The 18,347-nt window shown below is 39.0% G+C and overlaps 1 protein-coding gene across 1 annotated transcript; it reads right to left on the bottom strand.

Annotated features, from left to right (window-relative positions):
- Positions 1-318: 318 nt before the first annotated feature.
- Positions 319-12,372, bottom strand: efcab7 (EF-hand calcium binding domain 7). Its single transcript, XM_078258526.1, has 13 exons — positions 12,139-12,372; positions 11,528-11,739; positions 11,226-11,312; positions 10,181-10,403; positions 8,183-8,304; positions 5,649-5,790; positions 4,825-4,934; positions 4,372-4,535; positions 3,891-4,024; positions 3,638-3,786; positions 3,044-3,253; positions 2,041-2,148; positions 319-1,845 (listed from the first exon to the last, which is right to left on the bottom strand). The coding sequence occupies exons 1-13, from the start codon at positions 12,266-12,268 to the stop codon at positions 1,768-1,770; spliced, it is 1,869 nt and encodes a 622-aa protein (XP_078114652.1). The 5' UTR covers positions 12,269-12,372; the 3' UTR covers positions 319-1,767.
- Between the last annotated feature and the right edge of the window lie 5,975 nt (positions 12,373-18,347).

Here is an 18,347-nt window from a genome sequence, read left to right as displayed (position 1 = left end):
GGGAAAGGAAGAGCAGACGGGTTTAAGATTAAATACATCTCACATGCCATGTGACATTTAGTTAGCTGGCTCTACTGTTTCAGCAGAGAAAGTCAAAGGGCAAATAATGGCTTGGGAGATATAAATAGGAGGTCAGGACTGCTCTCAATTGGAAAGGCCAAGGGCAAATAAAGTTTAGACCTGAGCGCAATGCAAAGGAATGCATTTCATTGCCAAACTAAAATCCCCAGAGCCCCATACTGTATTAAGAGTATGGAGAGTGGTGACCAATAGCTGCATGGTAACATTCAGGCTGAAATAGACTGAAAGAATATTCAGTAAGCATTGATTTGGTGATTAAGACATCCAGGTTACATAACCATTATTTTTTTTTTTTTTACAGCATTTACATATTTCAATGTGCAGTAACTACATGTTAGATCCAGCTATTGGCTCTTCCTCAAATCACCTGCATAAAATACTATTGAAACAACTGTTATAGGTCACATAAATGTCTGAGGAAACATTTATTCTCAGCCATCATTGTAGAAAATTATACCAACTAGATACGATGTTGCTGTGTTTTGAGGAGAGCTGAAAGAAATCCAGGTTTCCCTTGATCTAATTGATACAAATCTACTGTGGTGACGGGGAGGGAGGGAGGCAATTCTGAATAGAAAATCTCACACATTACAATATGGGACCTTTAAAGTCACAGTGAAACAGCATTTGTAGAGCATCTGCCTTTATTTTTATGCATTTCCTGTTGAAACAAGATGTTGATGTGGGGCATAATAATAATAAGTGTAAACCAAAGAGATATCGGTTAAGGAAAATCTGTAATAGGAATATTTATGTATTTATAATAATAATAATAATAATAATAATAATATTTACATCTACACGAGGAAAGTGATTCAATGTTTTTCAGAGTAAAATATATAAAAACACAAGAAAATGAAAAAGTTTGTTTTGGCCTCTACAATTACATGACTGTATACCATGACATGAAAAGCAGCAAAAAAATAAATAAATCTGATTTATTTTTGATTGTATGTTGTTGGAGAACCAAAGTTGTATTTAATGAATATGAATATGGTATATAAATTAAATTGCTACGACAAAATATATATTGACATTACATAAAGTAACAGGCACACGGGTAGACTTCTTTCGAGATTCTTTTTTTGTAAATTATTAAATCTACTGTCAATTCTCCATGACACTAGCCATCATTTAAAGGATGAATTAAAAATAAAAGTGACATGTTGGCAATATAATCCTTGATCTATGCACTTTATACATTTAAAACGTTAATTATTGTAAAACGAATTTTGAAATTTTTGGAAACATGTCACACATACAAAACAGTAACAACCATTATCAGCTGTACTTTGTCACTACAGTGACCGTCTCTCGCTGCCATGAATAGTTAACACCTCTGATGCATCAAGTCACAGAGCTTCTGAAACAAAGTTCTTGCACAAGCAGGCAGGAGGTCTCAGCTCCTGATGTCTGACATATGAGGCTTTATAAAACTCACAGGTAAGCCTTGAACATGGGGCTTCTAAAAGTTCAAATGATTATGCAGTGTTCCTTTTGGACCTTCTTAGTTACAGTAAAATAACACATTTGGTCTGACCAGTCACACAGTTTTCACATTGCCAGTGGATATAGAACAGCTTCTATTTGTTTTGTATCCTATTTAAAACCACTGGTTTATGAATTATTTCTGACCATGGCTTATCTGTATCATTAGCATAGGTGAGTGATGGGAGTACAGCTTTACTAGCAGGGTAGTATGGTCTCCACAGAGTTGTAGGTCCAATCTTGTCTCTCATTGATGGGCAGGATGTGTTGGCACACCTAGAAGACAGGATCTTTGTATAAGTTTCCAGTACATCATATAGTTATTTCTTTACATTGTCCCATCATATCAATTATAATAAAAGTGTTTTCTTATTCAGAATGAACAATTGAATTGCACATTTGTATGTCGTATAATGGAACATTTTCAAAGTCATGCTTTTTTTTCTTGTTATAATAATTAAGACTTTGTACCATCTTAGTCCTGGCTGGCACCTCAACAGCAAACACACTCATGCCTCTGCTGCTGCAGCAGTTCCTGCTCTGCTCATTGTTTACATGGACAGTCACTTTCTGGTTGGCCTGCAACACAAAGGGCATTGGTCACTCCCCTGATCAGCTTTCTTCACTTAAAATCACAGAATTTGCAGATGTTGGCAGCTAAACAAAACTACATAATCACGACTAAATAATCTTAAAGAACACCATATTTTTATTTTTACTGATAAAAAAAAGTAGTGTACTGTATGTGCTTTATCAATATAAAACTAAAAATGAACAGGTAACCTTATGCTTATCTAAGAAAAAATACATCTCCATGTACCATGTACTGTTGCTATGTCTGGACCTGGTTATATACAGTCTATGGTCTGGACACAACTGTAGATTATGAGGGTACTGAATGTGTTCACAAGACAGTTTGACTCATGTACCCTCAAAGTTGCTAGCAACAATGTAGTTGAAGTGTAAGGCAATGAGTAAATATAAAACAAAACAAATGACAAATCGACACTCTCATGAAGACTAGGTAAACTGCATACAAATGTAACCATTCCCCCTGTTCAGTAGTTCCGCTGTATCACCAGGTCATTCTTTCTGAGTAGCTCCTGTTGCTATGAGAATCAATACGAAGGCTGCATATCAATTACAAACAGGGTGAATGGTCTCTGCAACTATACACTGGACAGAGTGACAAACGCCTTTTTTCCACTTTTTTGATGAATAGCACCTCATGAATTTATAAAATAACTTATTCACACTCATTCATAGTTGGACTATAATCCCCCTGGTGGCCATTACAATGTATGGCAATTAGACAATCACACTGAAACAGGAACATTCACTTGCCTCTTTGCAATTCTGCTAAAACTGTGTAGGCAACTTCACATATATGACACTGAATGTCCTTGTGTCACATCTAAACTTCAGAAGTAAACTCTACCTGCACAATCAGATACACACAAAGTTTGTTGTCTACCTTGTTGGCTATGAGGGAGGAGATCCTGTGTTCTCCTCGGTAGGTGTAGATGAAGACGTTGTCTTGTCCCCTCAGTGCTTTGGCCCCCGTCCTGGCTGTGATGGACTTCTGGAGGGCCTGGATCAGAAGCTTGGGCCCTGAGTCCATACTGAGTGGCTGGATGGATGGCTGAGTGCCTTCACAGTGCACATCTATCTGGAATGGACAAGCCTGACAGAGTGGGAGGTAGAGGAGGGAATTCATTTAGTTGGTATGATTCTAGTGAGATTTTTGAAAGCCTGGGAGTGTTTTTCTCTGTATGTGTGTGTGCATTAGAAGCAGTGTTTTTTTTCTGGATTTTAAGCATTTGTACTGGCTTTGATCATGGAAATCAAACAGAGAGAGAAACAGGAATTCAGAGTCAATTCAGTAGGTAGTTATGTTATGTTATGTAGTGTTATGTTACCGGCTTATTGAAGGCTGAAATGTATTTTCTTATAGAAGTGTCAAATCTAAGCCCTAAATTACGGCATGTTAGGACTACGACATGCTGTATCAAAACTTGATTGTTGATTGATGTGATTGTTTTAAGCGAGAGCAGATGTGTAAACTTGCCTCTACCAGCTCCAGCATTCGGTTGTAGCCCATGGCTTCCAGGGTGACCCACAGGTCTGCAGGGTCTCCATCTTTCTCTGTGGCCTCCATCAAGTTCAGCTCCATGAAACCCTGCTGTGTCAGCTGGTTCTTTCTCATATCAAAGTTCTCTGCAAGCCCAACAACAATAATGAGAGCCATAATGGACCCCTCCCCCTTACAATATTTTTTTACTGGACATCCTGTGTATCAGTGCAATAATGAAAATGATTACCTTTGCAGACAGCCCAGGCATCCTTGTCACATTTCTCTCCACTGGTCCTTAGCTCAAATAAATTGTACTCCTCTAGACTGAGCAAACCATTCCCATCCAGGTCTATCACCTCAAAGATGTCAGACAGCACCTCCCTGTGGCGCAAAAGAAGCCACACAGAGACATGTCATAAAGGACTTAAACCCAGACTGCCTATATTCATTCACCGGCCCATCTTTCCACTCATGTATCCATCCATTCAACTGCTGTGGTGGCAACGGAGCTAGCAAACCAGTCCAGACTTGGGGTGCTTTAAATCACAGACTAAACTGTCTTTTACCATACTGAAAACCTGATGACATAACTACTTTATACATGAATAAACAATCTCAATTGTTGGACATTAGCCAAAGCTGGTGACATTTGATAAAACTTCGCTATGCGGTTTCTTTTCTATCTATAGCACACAAACACGCATTAGCACACACTCACTCACACACACCTGAGCTCCCTGGTGAGGTCTAGTTCTCCAGTGTCAGTCCTGTAGATGAGCTCTAACGGTTTATTAGAAAGGCTCTTTTTGCTCCTTTTCTTTAGTTTGCAGCCACTGGTAAAGGGAAGCAGGTAGTAAGTCCCAGCATGCAATTCTCCTTTCCAAACATACTTCTGTGGGAACAAACGAGTAGCAAAGTTAAGTTAAAAACACTGAGTGTATCCTGGAATGTAGCACAATCAAGTTTCAGCTCCATAGTATCAGAAATGGCTTCTACCTTTGGCCTGGCAGAATGCCAGTAGACCTACAAATATTTCATTCAGGGGTAATATTTGATGTAAAATTGTTTTATATCAACACACAAACTGATAAATTAAGCATATATGAGAATGATTCAAATTGAAATGTGAATATGAGCAAATGTTCTAGTACATGTACATCTCTCAACACACACAAACATACTTCTTTGTCTTTCGACTCAGTGAAACACACTAAAGTTGATTCCTCTCCGATTTCACCAGCTGACATGACAAAAAGAGCTGTGTCCACTGTCATCCATGAAGAAGGCTTGTCTGAAAAATAACACGATAACACAAGATGCCAGGCTTTTGTATAGAATACAATATAACAAAACAAAAAAAAAACACATATTCAATGCAAAATTACCATATACAAACCTAGAAAATAAGTTTAACATATACAGGCTTCGGATTGGCTGTACACATCTCCACCACCTATGTCTATCCACTATCTGCTATTGCATGCTCTAATTCTATGAACTGAATAGCACCCTCTTCTGGTTGTTTGTCCCCAATTATAGCGCACTGAGCTGGCACACTATCGAGCACATTTCCTACAAAATCTGACCTGCTGCCACAAAATGTAAAAAAATGGTGTTTTCAAAATGTGGTCATTTTGTTTATAATTCATAATCTGAAAATTACTGAGGCGATACTTTATTCATGTTACAATGTCACAAAAAGCATCATTAAAACTGTGCAACCACCCTGCATGCGACCAAAAAAACAGCGGTGAAGCAATTGTGCAGGAAGCAGTCCAGGAAAAATTAAAATATGGGAAAAATGGGACTTCCAAGTAATGAACCCTGAGGGACCAAATCCAGAATTCCTACCAGCTCCTGAGGTGCTGTCCGGTTCCTGACACTAATTTCGGACCTCCCTTATCAGGGGAACAAGCAAAAATATAACCCAACGGCCAACGGGGTAATCACCTTTTAACCATTTTTATGGTTCTTGTTTATGTGTAATATAAAACAGTGCCAGTACCGGGTCCATGGCTGAAGCTGAGTGGTTGAATGGTTAGGTAGACGTTAGTTGTCTGGGGGACGTGGAGCTGGTACTGTAGAGAGCCGATACTCCCATCATCCTCCAAGAAGAAACAGCCCTTCATATAACTGTGATGCCACTCCTAGAGGAAAATGGATAACATTTTTGCTTAACGACAGTCCCACCACAATCATACAAACTGATATAGTGGGGCAACTAAAGAAGGAAAAGAATGCTTTCTAATCTTTATCAGACCAAGACCCAGCTGTTTGCTATTTTAAGCCCTTTGAAGTATTGTACATACTGTACAGTATATCATGTTAGCGTGTGTAGCCTAATATAATTTGTTATGTGTGGTCTTTGATTAGATCCTGACACAATCCCAACAAACTGTTTTGCTGCTTGACAACAAAATGCATTTATTCATTCAACAGAAACCAAAACTAATTTGCAGTTTCTATTAAAAGGGGGATTGATCTTGTAACAGCAAGTACATTTTGGCATAAGAAAAAGTGAATTAAACAGTCAATCACAACAGTGAGGTTGCTCACTTGATTAACACAAACTGCCGTTGTGATAATTACCACTCCAACCTTCAGAGGGCATGTTCATTATTACCCAGTTGATGTCAGCTCAGCAGCATGTAAACATGGGTTATACACCTGCTGATCCAGAGGAGGGCAGAAGTGTCACACTGTGTTTCTGCCTAAGGCTGAGGTAAATCTCCCTCTAGGACCTGATATGGCAAATTGGAGTCCATTTAACTTTGATAAATACAGCCTTTTCAATCTTGGGCCAGCAGTCATTCAAAGCTACCAAGAGGCTACTTTGGCAATATTTATGAATCCTAATATTTCTCTCATTTTGAAATCCTTTTGTTCTTTCGTCTGGCAGCACAACTGAAATGAGGTAATAATTTGAAATTGAACAGGAACATCAAGAAGTTTTCCTTCCACTCATTGGAGACACATTAAATGAAAACACAGTTGGTGTGGACACACAGTAAGAGGACACGGAGGGCCGAGCGACACTGGAATAGGCTATATATCCTTTTAGTGGATAAATAAATCACCAAGTTAAACAAAGAACGTACCATAAAGACGGAGCATGTCACTCTTTTAGAGAAAAGCCATTTTCTCAAAGCATTTATCTTGGGCGGTGAGAGGCATAAAAGATCAAACCATAACACTTCAGTGGTTTGTCCAGACAATATTAAATGAGGGAAATTGCCATAGGCACCCATCAACTGCTTAAAGACATCAGAATTAATGCCCCCATGGAGAGAGGGTCAGCCTGCAGACTAATACAGGCGCTGTCGCCAGCTCCGGCCATGGGTTTGATTTACTGCGACACAGAGGGTCGCAGGACACCAAACCAGCCACAAACACAATCACACACACACAAACACACGCATTTAAACCATGACCTTTACCTTATCTTAGAATTGTAACCCATACATAAAAACAAATCCTGAGAATAAATAATATCCTTTATTAGTAATATCCTTTATGTTTGTAATCATGACGACACACTTGCATCACACAAGGCATCCACAAACACACACACACACACACACACACACACACACACACACACACACACACACACACACACACACACACACACACACCGCTACAAAAACACAGCCTGCCTTCCACCCACCCAATTATCAGCCTGTGGCAATATAACAGCCAATATAGCAAGCAGGACTTCCCTCGGAGGTAGTCTCTGGACACACATTCTTTTACTTCGATGATGTCTGGCCCTTTCCAATCTCAACCTAGTGCTTGGGCCTTAGAGATGAAGCAGGGAGCTGTTATTTCTATTTATTTATTTATTTTTCTTGCTGTAAAGCAAACCAGCCGAGGTTAAACCAAAAAGAGTGAAAACAAAGAGTGTGAGATCAATACAGTGTATATCTATCCACCCTGGGCTAAATTCGCCTATCAAAAACACTGGGTAACAGTGACACTGGGAGAAGAGTGGGGCTCCAAGGTCCTTGCTATCATGCAGTCTCTTACTGAAGCCCACATACGAAGATTTCCAGGTTTTGTCAGTTCAAACAGTTCATTTTTCAGATTCAAAACATAGCATGTTGCTTAGAAGTTAATAAGCGTATACTAGGAATTATTTAATGGATGTGTTTTTACTATAAATTACTGTATTCAATTCAATTTACTGTCATCAAGCATGTGTATTTACATTAGTAAACAGGAACTAAACTGGGACTAAAAAAGTGAGTTATGATTTTAGAACTCTGTTTATGTTATTACTTTGTTTAGTATGAAAAAGTTGTTCTCAAACTTGGTCTTTCATGGGTGAGTGAAAAAACGTGAGCTCAGATATAAAAAAAAACATAGGGTGGAGTGCTGATTGAAAAACTTGGGCTCTCAGAACATTTTTTGCTATATTTTTGACATTTCATAGACTAAATGATTAATCGATTAATGGGAAAAATAATTGACGGATTAATCGATAATGAAGATATTCATTAGTTGCAGCTCTAAAGTCATTATGATTCTAGAGGGGGTTACCTGTAAGCCTGAAGGCTCTGGTATTTTGCTGCCCTTAGTGCTGCTGGATGTCATTGTGATCGAGTTGGACAGGGACGACCGTCTACTGCGAGCGGAAGAAGGACGGGAGGATGATCGGCTCTCTGAGAAACACACATCAGACATTAAAACTCAGATGGATAAACACAACAACCTTTTTGCTAAAAATACATCCAAAGTTATTAGAAATAAATCAAGTTGCCGCAACAGAACAGAACGTTCAATTGATTAAGTACAGCCCTCCTGTCGCCAAACAGTAAACACACTTTTAAAAGAGAGATGAGATGCATAACATAATTGACACTGTAATCTGTCTTCTCAGACGCCCGTTCCTAAATTCAAGTGACGATGGCTACTTTGCCTTTGGGTTCTGTGTGATCTCAAGATCAACTCCCTTTTAATTAATTATGGAGGGCTTTTAAATCACACATGGCATAACAGCACCCTCTCAAATCCATTATCTTGCACAACTCTTTCCCTTGAACTCTAATTGAAGCCAGAAGATATACATTCACTAATGAGGGGTCTGATAGCTTCCAAGCCTGGGAAATCGAGATGCGAAATTATGGACGCTTGGTCAGGTGCCTTTGTCGTTGTTATTTACGCTAAAAGTCTCCTTTAGCGTCATATAACGCGCTTTAACTAAACATGCTTGGTCGGGACTATTGGCGTCCCTTTTGACGCAGTTAGGTTAAGGAAAAGGTCGTTGGTGGGCTTACATTTCCGTGACTTGTGGGAAGAACGGGACGGTTGGGTTTGGGAAAAGGTCGTGGGTGGGCTTACGCTCCGCGGGCTTGAGCTCCAAGAATAACCCATTCAACATGTGCGATCACGTCGCATCACGTGTAAGAGCCTTGTTAAAATGTAGTGGGTATAAATCGATACGTGGGAGAGGCACAATAATGTGATAATCCTGACAACTATGTGGGAGCTCATTTGTTTTTGCAGTGGTGGTCGACTGGGCCCTCCCCTCGTCCACCGTCTAATCCCTCATCATCTCCCCAGTGAGAAGTGGTAGAATCCTCCGAATCAATAACATGAACATGGACTGACCACTTAAATCAACCCCATCTGTCTTCCCACCGTGGGCCTCTCCTTGGCTCGCTCATCCAGAAGCTCTGTTCTTCTCTTACCTCAAAATGCTGGTTTTAAAGTGCAAAAAGTAGATTTTTTTTACATGCACTTTCAACTGGCTGAAGGTGCAGTCTTTTACAGAAGAAAACAATCTGTCTGTTCATTATCTGTGGTTGCAGAAGGGTGAAGCTGGACTTGATGCCACTTGCGATCCTTGTTTGTTTAAGCTATGAAAACATATTTTTGGCAAGAGCACCAACTCCAAAGCCATTGTTGAAAGGCAGCATTTTTCATCAGCGTAGATGGAGCTTGTATCAATCTCTTAATGGCAGAAGTGATTATCCAAATCACAACGCTTTAGAGTCCTCTCCCTCCAAACAAGCTGCCCTAATTGTGTGGCTATTATGATGTATGGACTGTCTTAATGAGGTGATTTGTCACAGGGGGAGTGAAAAATTGATCAATAACAGAGCTATTATTTATTCATCAAAACTAATCGGTGAGGCGTATTGGGGCAAGCAGTGTGTTTGGGTTGTGCAACTATAAATTGGAATCTGAAGTATCCATGATGTGCAGTCGCCATTGGCTGCCACTTTGGACCTGTAGATTGTGCCGTACACATTGCCATTATGTTCTGCAGTCATACACCAATAAGCTATTCCGTGCAAAAATAAGGTCTGCTCCATATATTTTCTCAATACACAGTACATAGAGACACTGACTATAGCAGTGAAAGGCAAACTGAGAGAGTAAAGGATAACAAAAAAAAATTCTTGTGAAATTGCTCTTCATGTATAGAACTTTCAATAAAAATTGCAAACAAAAACATACATTTCTTACTTGACTGCTAAAATTCAGTGGCAGTCACTTGAATGTTAGATTATTCTGGGAAGTCACATGTTGTACCTTTCTTGAGTGTGGTGTCTGATTCTGCCTGAGGTGTTTCTGGAGGCTGAGAGAGAGTCGCTGCCGCTTGTGCTGCTGCTGATGATGCCGATGACACTGAGCTCTTCGGAGGGCTGTATGACTGACTGCCAAAGTTCTGTCTCTTCAGCTTGGCATTAGCCTCGAGCCTCTCCAAAGCAGCCATCTGACACTGCTCTGCTGTAGACACAAGCAATCTGCAGAACTGAAAGCAAGAGGAAACCAGCAGTGAGAGCATGTTACATGAGGATGTTTTGAGGCAAGGGAGAAGGTCAGAGACACTTTTATCTTGGATGGAGGTAAACCTGACAACAAATAAAGATAACATTGGAGCAAATCATAGGAGGGCTAAACTGGTGTTTTCTTTTGCGCTATTAAATTTGCTGTGCCACTTTGCATCACTTATTCTTCTATATTTTATGTGAATTCAATTCAACTTTAAAGAAAACTGTTTTGAACAAATACGTTTCTATCTCAAACATCTCCATTTCATTCTCTTTGGCGTCACCTATGGCTATAAGCGATAATCGCAGGTGTGTTTTTGGATCTCACTTTCACTTGTTTTTTGAAGTCTCATCATCTGAAGTCATCGCTCTTTTTTTTGTTTGTTTGGCCATAGTAACCGTTTACTCACAACGAAAAAACATACACCGCTTCACATACAGTGTTAGCTCCGCCTATCCTTTCTTGCAGACCAATCACTGCTGGGTGATGGAATTTTTCCCGGGAACCCAGTTTATAACACTGTAAATGCAAGGGCTTTCATTAGTGGGCCATGGACTCCATAACCATTGTGTTACATGGTTCAGCGATAGACAGTGACTCAACAGCATGTTGCAGCCTTTGTTCTAAGGCTACACTGGTGTATTGATTATCTCAAGCTGATCAATCAGATGAAATGTTTAAAAACCTGACACACAAAGATGGGACAAATGTATTTAAAATACACTTTTTTTAACAGGCTCGGAAAGAAAAGGTAACCTGACAATTGTGGTATATACAGCAGAAGTCACTTATCTAAACTTACTTCTGCATAGTCCAGTTTTCCATCTTTGTTGATGTCAGCCAATGAGAAAATAGCATTCACCTCTTCAGTGGTCATTTTCTCTCCTTTCTGGAAGATCAAACACATTTTCTTTAGAACAAAACATATTTCATCTATGTTTTAGCATTAGCCGATCAGTGATTTTAATCTGTTTGTTTAGGCAGTCTACATCTGTAATACAACTGTAATGGGTCTCCTGTTGCTGAGGAAGCAGTTGGCTAATTAATTGTGCAGCATCGCTTAATTCACTCAAAATTAACAATTGAACCAAAAGGGCTACTCACAGTGGTGAGGGCCTTCTCCAGTTCACTGTGTGAAATGTAGCCATCACTGTTCACATCCATCTTTTTGAAGGCTCTCATCAGCTCTGTTTCCTCAGTTCTCTTCTCATTTTTAAGAATCTCACAGAAGTCATCAAAGTTCAGTTTGGATGTTCTCTGGGTCCAGTATTTATTGAGAGTTGCATTGGTTGGATTTCTACCAGCCTGCTGGAGAGCTGAATGAGATAAATGGGAAAGCGTGTCTGTGATTTTTCAACACTGTATTGCCATTTGAATGTAACAATGCCTTGGGCCTATGTGTCTTAGTGCATCACAATGTGCATATGTTGTTCTGCATTTACAAAATATAATATATTGACTCCTTCAGTGTGTTGTTGTAATTTCTTTATTTGTTACTATACTTACTCATATTCTCCGGCCCCTTATTTTGCCTCAGTTTCATGAACTGACTCCAATTCCAAATTAATTGAATAGCCCTGTCATATGCTATATAGATATAATACGACTATGAAACCTCTATTAAATTGGAAAACGTAACGTAAACGTATAGCAAGTAAACGTGGCATGCAAACAGTTGACTACCGAGCTAGCTAGCTAAGTTAACGTTATCTTACCACGACATAGCTGCTGTTTCGAAGTGATACATGTCAAACTAGATCTGAACACAGCAAGGTATGCGGCTCTGCACTGCACGTAGAAAGCCTCCTCTTCATCAGCAGGACGAAGTAACTCTTGAAAAGACATCTTTGAATAAACAGATGGACCGGTGGGTAACGTCAACGTTACTGTTAGCAAAGCTAATTTAGCACTCTCGCTCTCCAGCTTAGAATCCAGACGACAGCCACATATGGCAATTTGGGCTAAATGCTATTTTTTTTTTTTACATTTTCATCATACCGTAAAATTCATCTGAAAGCATGCGAGATGCATTTTGTTGAATCAAATCCGCGTTAGCAGTGACATTTGCCAAACACCGTTGCTATCTCGTTGGCAGTTGCTAGGTAACCGTATCTGCAAAAAAAACTAATCGGGGTTCACCAAAATCGACACGGAAGAAACAAACGTTAACTTTCCCGTTTCAGCTAAAACTAATTTAATACCGTATTCGACCCTATGAGGTGATACGGAAATAATCGCAGGGTTTGGAAGACAAATAAGGATTTTTTTGTTTTTATTCAGACAGTTTGTTGCGTTGTTCTAGATGTTTTTACAATAAGGCGACATCCGGAACTATATATAGGCAGGTGATGTTTTACACGAACTGTTTGAGTGTAGCAATGGCGCCGGATTCTTACATTTGTGACAAACAATCTTCTACTATGACAACTCTAAAATGCCGTAGCTAAGTGTTGTTCTTTTGTCTGTTGTATTGGCATAAACTAAATATGACTTTCTGCATGGCACCGGCTTCCCTATCAAAGACTTACAGCACTGTCTGTATATAATAGTGAAAAGTGGTGAAAGTCAATCAGTGTTTTCCAAAGGCCAAGATGTCTTGTCTTGTCCACAATAGACATTCAGTTTGCTGTCACTGAGGAGTGAAGAAACAAGAAAATATTCACATTTAAGAAGCTGGAATCAGAATTTTTACTTCATAAAAAACGACTCAAACCGATTAATCGATTATCAAAATAGTTGACGATTAATTTAATAGTTGACAACTAATCGATTAATATTTGTAGCTGTAATCTTGGTGGTGAATGATTGAATGAATGAACTCTTGCAGACCCACAACTAGAAAACGAATGTGACTGTGAGGCAGGGAGTTACTGAAAAAGTGTTTGTTGTGACCTTTTTCTGCATAAATGAATGAAAAAAAACTACTGACTTCACATTAATAAATAAGATTCGATCATCCTATAGTTTTCCTCTCATGAACCTCCACTATTACAATGACTGTACTGTTAGCTGCCAGACAAATTAGCTCAATCCAAAAGCTCCATCCTCTGTCCACCCTTGGAAATGACACATGTCTGTGAATATTCTGCCACCTCATTTTAGATCATAGTGCTGGGGATGTTGTCCTTCCTGAAAAGGACATTCTTTATGACTATTTGGACTATGACTTTTAATTTACGTATTACTATGTGTATTGTAATGGTAGATAATACTGTCCCCTTCTCAGTCCACAATGCAACAGTAACTTGCTATATGCCAGTGTACTCTAGATTGTGTTATTAAGGACGTGGTGCTTCATCAACAGGCAAGACCAAAGTCACAACACACGAAGAAGAGATCCCAGAGACAGAGTTGGAAAGGTGAGTACTTGCTGTAAGTTACAGCTGTTACATTTCCCATACTTTAGACAATTCTTCACTGCTAACTATCAATACACAGAGAGCCAAAGTAGAGCACATAGTTAAAGGGTTACAGAGAACTCCCTTTTACGAGTTGCTATATTTTAAATGCTACACTTTCCTGATGGTCATAGTGACGTATCAGAATTTAATGACAGGAGACACGGAATGACGGAGATCCATCACTGGCCAAATTATCAGTGATTTACATAGCACTAAAAATAGTTGTATAAGAGTCACTTAACACAAGAACCATTTCCTTAGTCAAGGCAGACATTTGGTGTCTGGCCCATCCATCAAGACAAGCATTAGTTTTTAATGTTATAGTGCTGTCACTAATACGTTACATGAGCTCGATTTACAGTACATTCATAACACTCACTTGGTTATGTCATATTAGGGTAATTTGGGACACAGTCGTGTTTTAATTTATTGTACATTTTGTAATACGTTTAATTGTATTTGGAAGGGAAGGTGGAACCCCAAACAGCCAGAATTAAAAACCAATACACCTCCAAACCAGTGAAATATTATAATAATAATTAAATGAATTAATAAGAGATTAAAAAAACAATTGGTTTACAATAGGGTATTTTAGATAACCAATGCTTTAGTTATGGACAATTGTTCAGATCATAGACCATTTTGAAATAAAAGTAGCACAAATTCAGGTTGGACATGAATTACTTTTATAATTGTATGTACGTCTTGGATTGTACCTTATAGATACTCCATGTGGTTTGTAATCTCTTCTTGAGGCTCATTCACCAGTTTTAAGCCACTAGCTACTGAGTAATACATAACATCCAAGATATTAAATTAGTCAATAGTTGTAGCCATGTGTAGTCCTTTAAGAGACATATTTTAGGTTTTAATGTTTTAATGCTACAGCCAATCAGTTATTCGATAGATCACAGAATTATAATACGAAGACTTCTGAATGTGTCACCCCACTCTCTTTTGCTTTGACTCCTTGGGATCTAAACTGGAACAATCAGTGGATGCATTCATCAAGGCCAGAAAAGAGCTAGAGGAAATACTCGTGAGAAAGACTTTTTCTTTGGTCTTAAATCTTAACAATAGGCGGAAATGTCTCTGACTCCATCATATCTAGAGATTGAGAGATGATGGGTTTTATTACATACTGAATATTCTCTCTGACATGGCTTTTCCTTTCAGAATACAGCTGTTTTTTGATTTTTTTTTTACTTTGTTCATTCATTTCCAGCTATCTTTTTAACTTTTTTTCCACCATTTCCTGTGTATTGCTAAATGCTTATGTGGTTTCTCTTTTATGCCATTGATCCTGTATTTTTAATTAGTCAGCAGAGGGCAGCAGTGAACAATGACATGTCTTCACCGGATCTATTACTGACCTGAAGACTGAGCTATAGAGACACAGAGAGCTGAGTGACCCTACTGGATGTAAAATACATGAAACAAGTAATGATTTATGTTATGTTTATGTATGCAGTTATTTAAATCATCAAATAGAAAGCACACATGTTGGGTTAAGCTCTCTATTTGTTCCCGCTTTTAAAATAGTTGTCATGGCATTTGTGTCTTTTCAGCATCCACAGTCGAGTCATCTTTGAAAGAATATAAAGACCCCAAGCACCACAGTCGAGGTAATCTATCTGGTAATAAACCTACCACACTGATAGAGTAACCAATTTTTTATTGTTTAACATTCATTTGCTGTTATGCTTTTACGTCATCAAGATAAACACACCTACTTTACATTACTGGAATTTTATCACATTGATCACTGAGAGGCTTAATGGCAAGTAGAGTGGAGGTTTGATCAATATCTTAAGAAGAGAATCACGCGTTTAAAGATTTGTGTAGAAATTCACCCCCTATTTTATCAAAGGCCACATTCATTTTGGTCTGTTGGACAACTTGAATGTTCTAAAAGTTTAAGAATTTTACAGTGGCTATCCACCCGAAGTTATGTGCAGAACATACGGCTACTTTTGGCTTATATGAAGACTGTTTTTGTTCACATACTGTAAATTCTCAATGACATTCTTAAAATGGCTCCATGTAGACAGTTGCGTTTGAGACCTTATCTCTAGGTCTTTAAAGGGCTGTAAGAAAACATTTTAGTGCCAGTTGTTTGGTTGATTTCAAGATGATCAGGGAAACAAATGTAGTCACAAGTCTGTTTCATTCCCAAGGACATACCCATCTGCTACTATTTCACCATTTGATTTGCTTCCCCCCCCCCTGCATCTTCTTTGCAATTTAACATTAACAGCATCAATGGATGCTTGTTTCAGTTGTTGAGACAATTGTGTGCTCTGCGACCTTTGCAGAAAAACAACACTTTGTCATGGTTACACAAACAAGTCAATGAGTAGATTTCCTAGGGATAGAATTAATTTGATTATTTTAGGCACATATTATGCCTGCAGCGGAGCAATTCTTGTGATCCAATCATACAATAGCGACTTGTGGAAAATGAATAGAGGGTATTGTCAGGAGGCAAGCTTGTTTTCCGATATGGTTGTTAGAAATTATTTTAATTAGTTCCAGTAAGGGAACTGGACATACGTGATGCATTGTGGATCCACACCCCAGGAAAGTCACATTTTTGTCACATGGTGGATCCGTGAAATTTATCAGTTTTGAATAAGCCCCCTTACAACAACAGACTTCATGTCAGGGCAGATAGATGTGGGAGAGAATTGGCCCTCTATGTGCATTGAGACACACATTTTAAGTAAACTGTTTTTCAAAACTGCTGAAGGGTTCTGGCCTATATCTGCTGGGAGCATGAAATCCAGACAGATGATGTTGATGGTATCTTGAAGCATGATCCTGCTCTAGTGCAAAATGTTTGTTTAGATTCACTGCTATGGCCTTTAGGCTTTGGGTCCAATACAAGAGAGGAGAGTGTAAGAAGCTCTTTGGAAAAAGGCTAAGTGCCTTATGAGGACGTAGGAATAGACATTGTGTGCTGGTTGTTCTCTTCTCTTGACATCTATGGGAATCATACACTTACATACATTATTGTGTATGGAAGTTATAGGAACACAAGTGGAATGAAAATATCTCCAGTATGTGTATTACTTATTAAGGTATAATTGTCTTTTTTATGTGCATATTGATATAACACATTGAAGCAGTAGTATATACATACTGAATATGGATTTGGCTATGCCACATTAGAGGTTTTCTTGAGGTGCTAAGTAGGGATTGATTTATAGAGCATTGTAATGAACTGTTTTCCACTCATATACTCAATATTTAATAGATCCATATAGTCAAAGTTTTTAATTGGGTTGTCTCTCCCTTTCTTCACTTTACAGAAAAAAATCTGTGATGAAGGACGTCCATCTTGGTGGAGCAGCATTTTGTTTGTGAACGTAATTCTATCTATCATCCTTGAAGTCTTTGCAGAGCTACAATGAGGCATTTTAGGATGTTTAAGGGGCTGCAACACGATTTCAAGTGACCCATCACCTGAGCCATGGCATTGGTTTTAGGCCACAGTATTTAAAAAGGTGTAGAGACTGCACTGGTTGGAAGCACCTCTTTGTTGTTAAAAATATGTTGCTATTTGTCCCCTTTCCTCTGGGACATCTAGATTGAGGAGGCAACGGTGCAGACAATAGTAGCACATGACAAATATACAGACTATTCATAGTAGTATAATGGTAAAACACAGTGTAACAGTAGCACAACAGTAAAAAGTACATAAGAGTCATAAAGTCAGCAAACTGACTCAATAATACATTACAATATTTGTCTAAAGTTTGCTAACATAGGCTAATGGTCATACCAGACCTCGGGAGGCTGTCGCAGTAAAACCCCTGTGTGTATTAAAGGTAATGAGGTTGTGTTTTAATGCTTATACGGGAATATATGGGATATGGGAAAAATCTGTTATTACATAGTCTTGCTTTAAACACATCAAATTTTGGAGCCTTGTGTATCGTCTGTACTTATTATGGTGAAAACAAATCTTCCATGGCAGCCATTACACACCAGGAACAGACATTTCTGCATGTTCAGACTCAGTACCCCAGACTCTCCCTTCTCTTAGGTGCCAAGCCTGGCCCCCCAGCACCTCCACCCTGCCGAGGCAGCTGAGTAAATCCTTGAGGACATTTAAACCTTGAAGGTCAAGCCGCTTCTCCTCCTATGTCTTCTTCTCCCTCTCCCCGTTTTTCTTGCCTTGTCATCCCCTTTTCCGCCTTACGCTGTGATAGTTAAAACTACTTCTTCCCTCAGAGTGAGAGTGCAGTGTTAAGAAGCGCTTACAGCCGTCCTTTAAGGTTAACAAAAGTTTCAGTAAGCATTCTAAAGAAGTCGCTCTTTGTGAGCAATCAGGCTTGGGGCGAGCATAAATCCTCTGGGTATAGTCGCGGCATTACAAATACCCGCAGCGCCTGTATGTGCTGATGACTACAAAATTGAAAAAGAAAGGCCCTAATAATTCTGAGGCAAGTTTCCCTCAGCAGTAGGTATTGATTATTTGTGTGTGGTGAGAGATTTGGAAAATTCAATTAAAGAAGTTG

This window comes from Sander vitreus, chromosome 9 (assembly GCF_031162955.1).
Source record: "Sander vitreus isolate 19-12246 chromosome 9, sanVit1, whole genome shotgun sequence".
Taxonomy (NCBI): Eukaryota; Metazoa; Chordata; class Actinopteri; order Perciformes; family Percidae; genus Sander; species Sander vitreus.
Note: the sequence above shows the minus strand (reverse complement) of the source record. Positions and strands in the feature narration are given on the sequence as shown.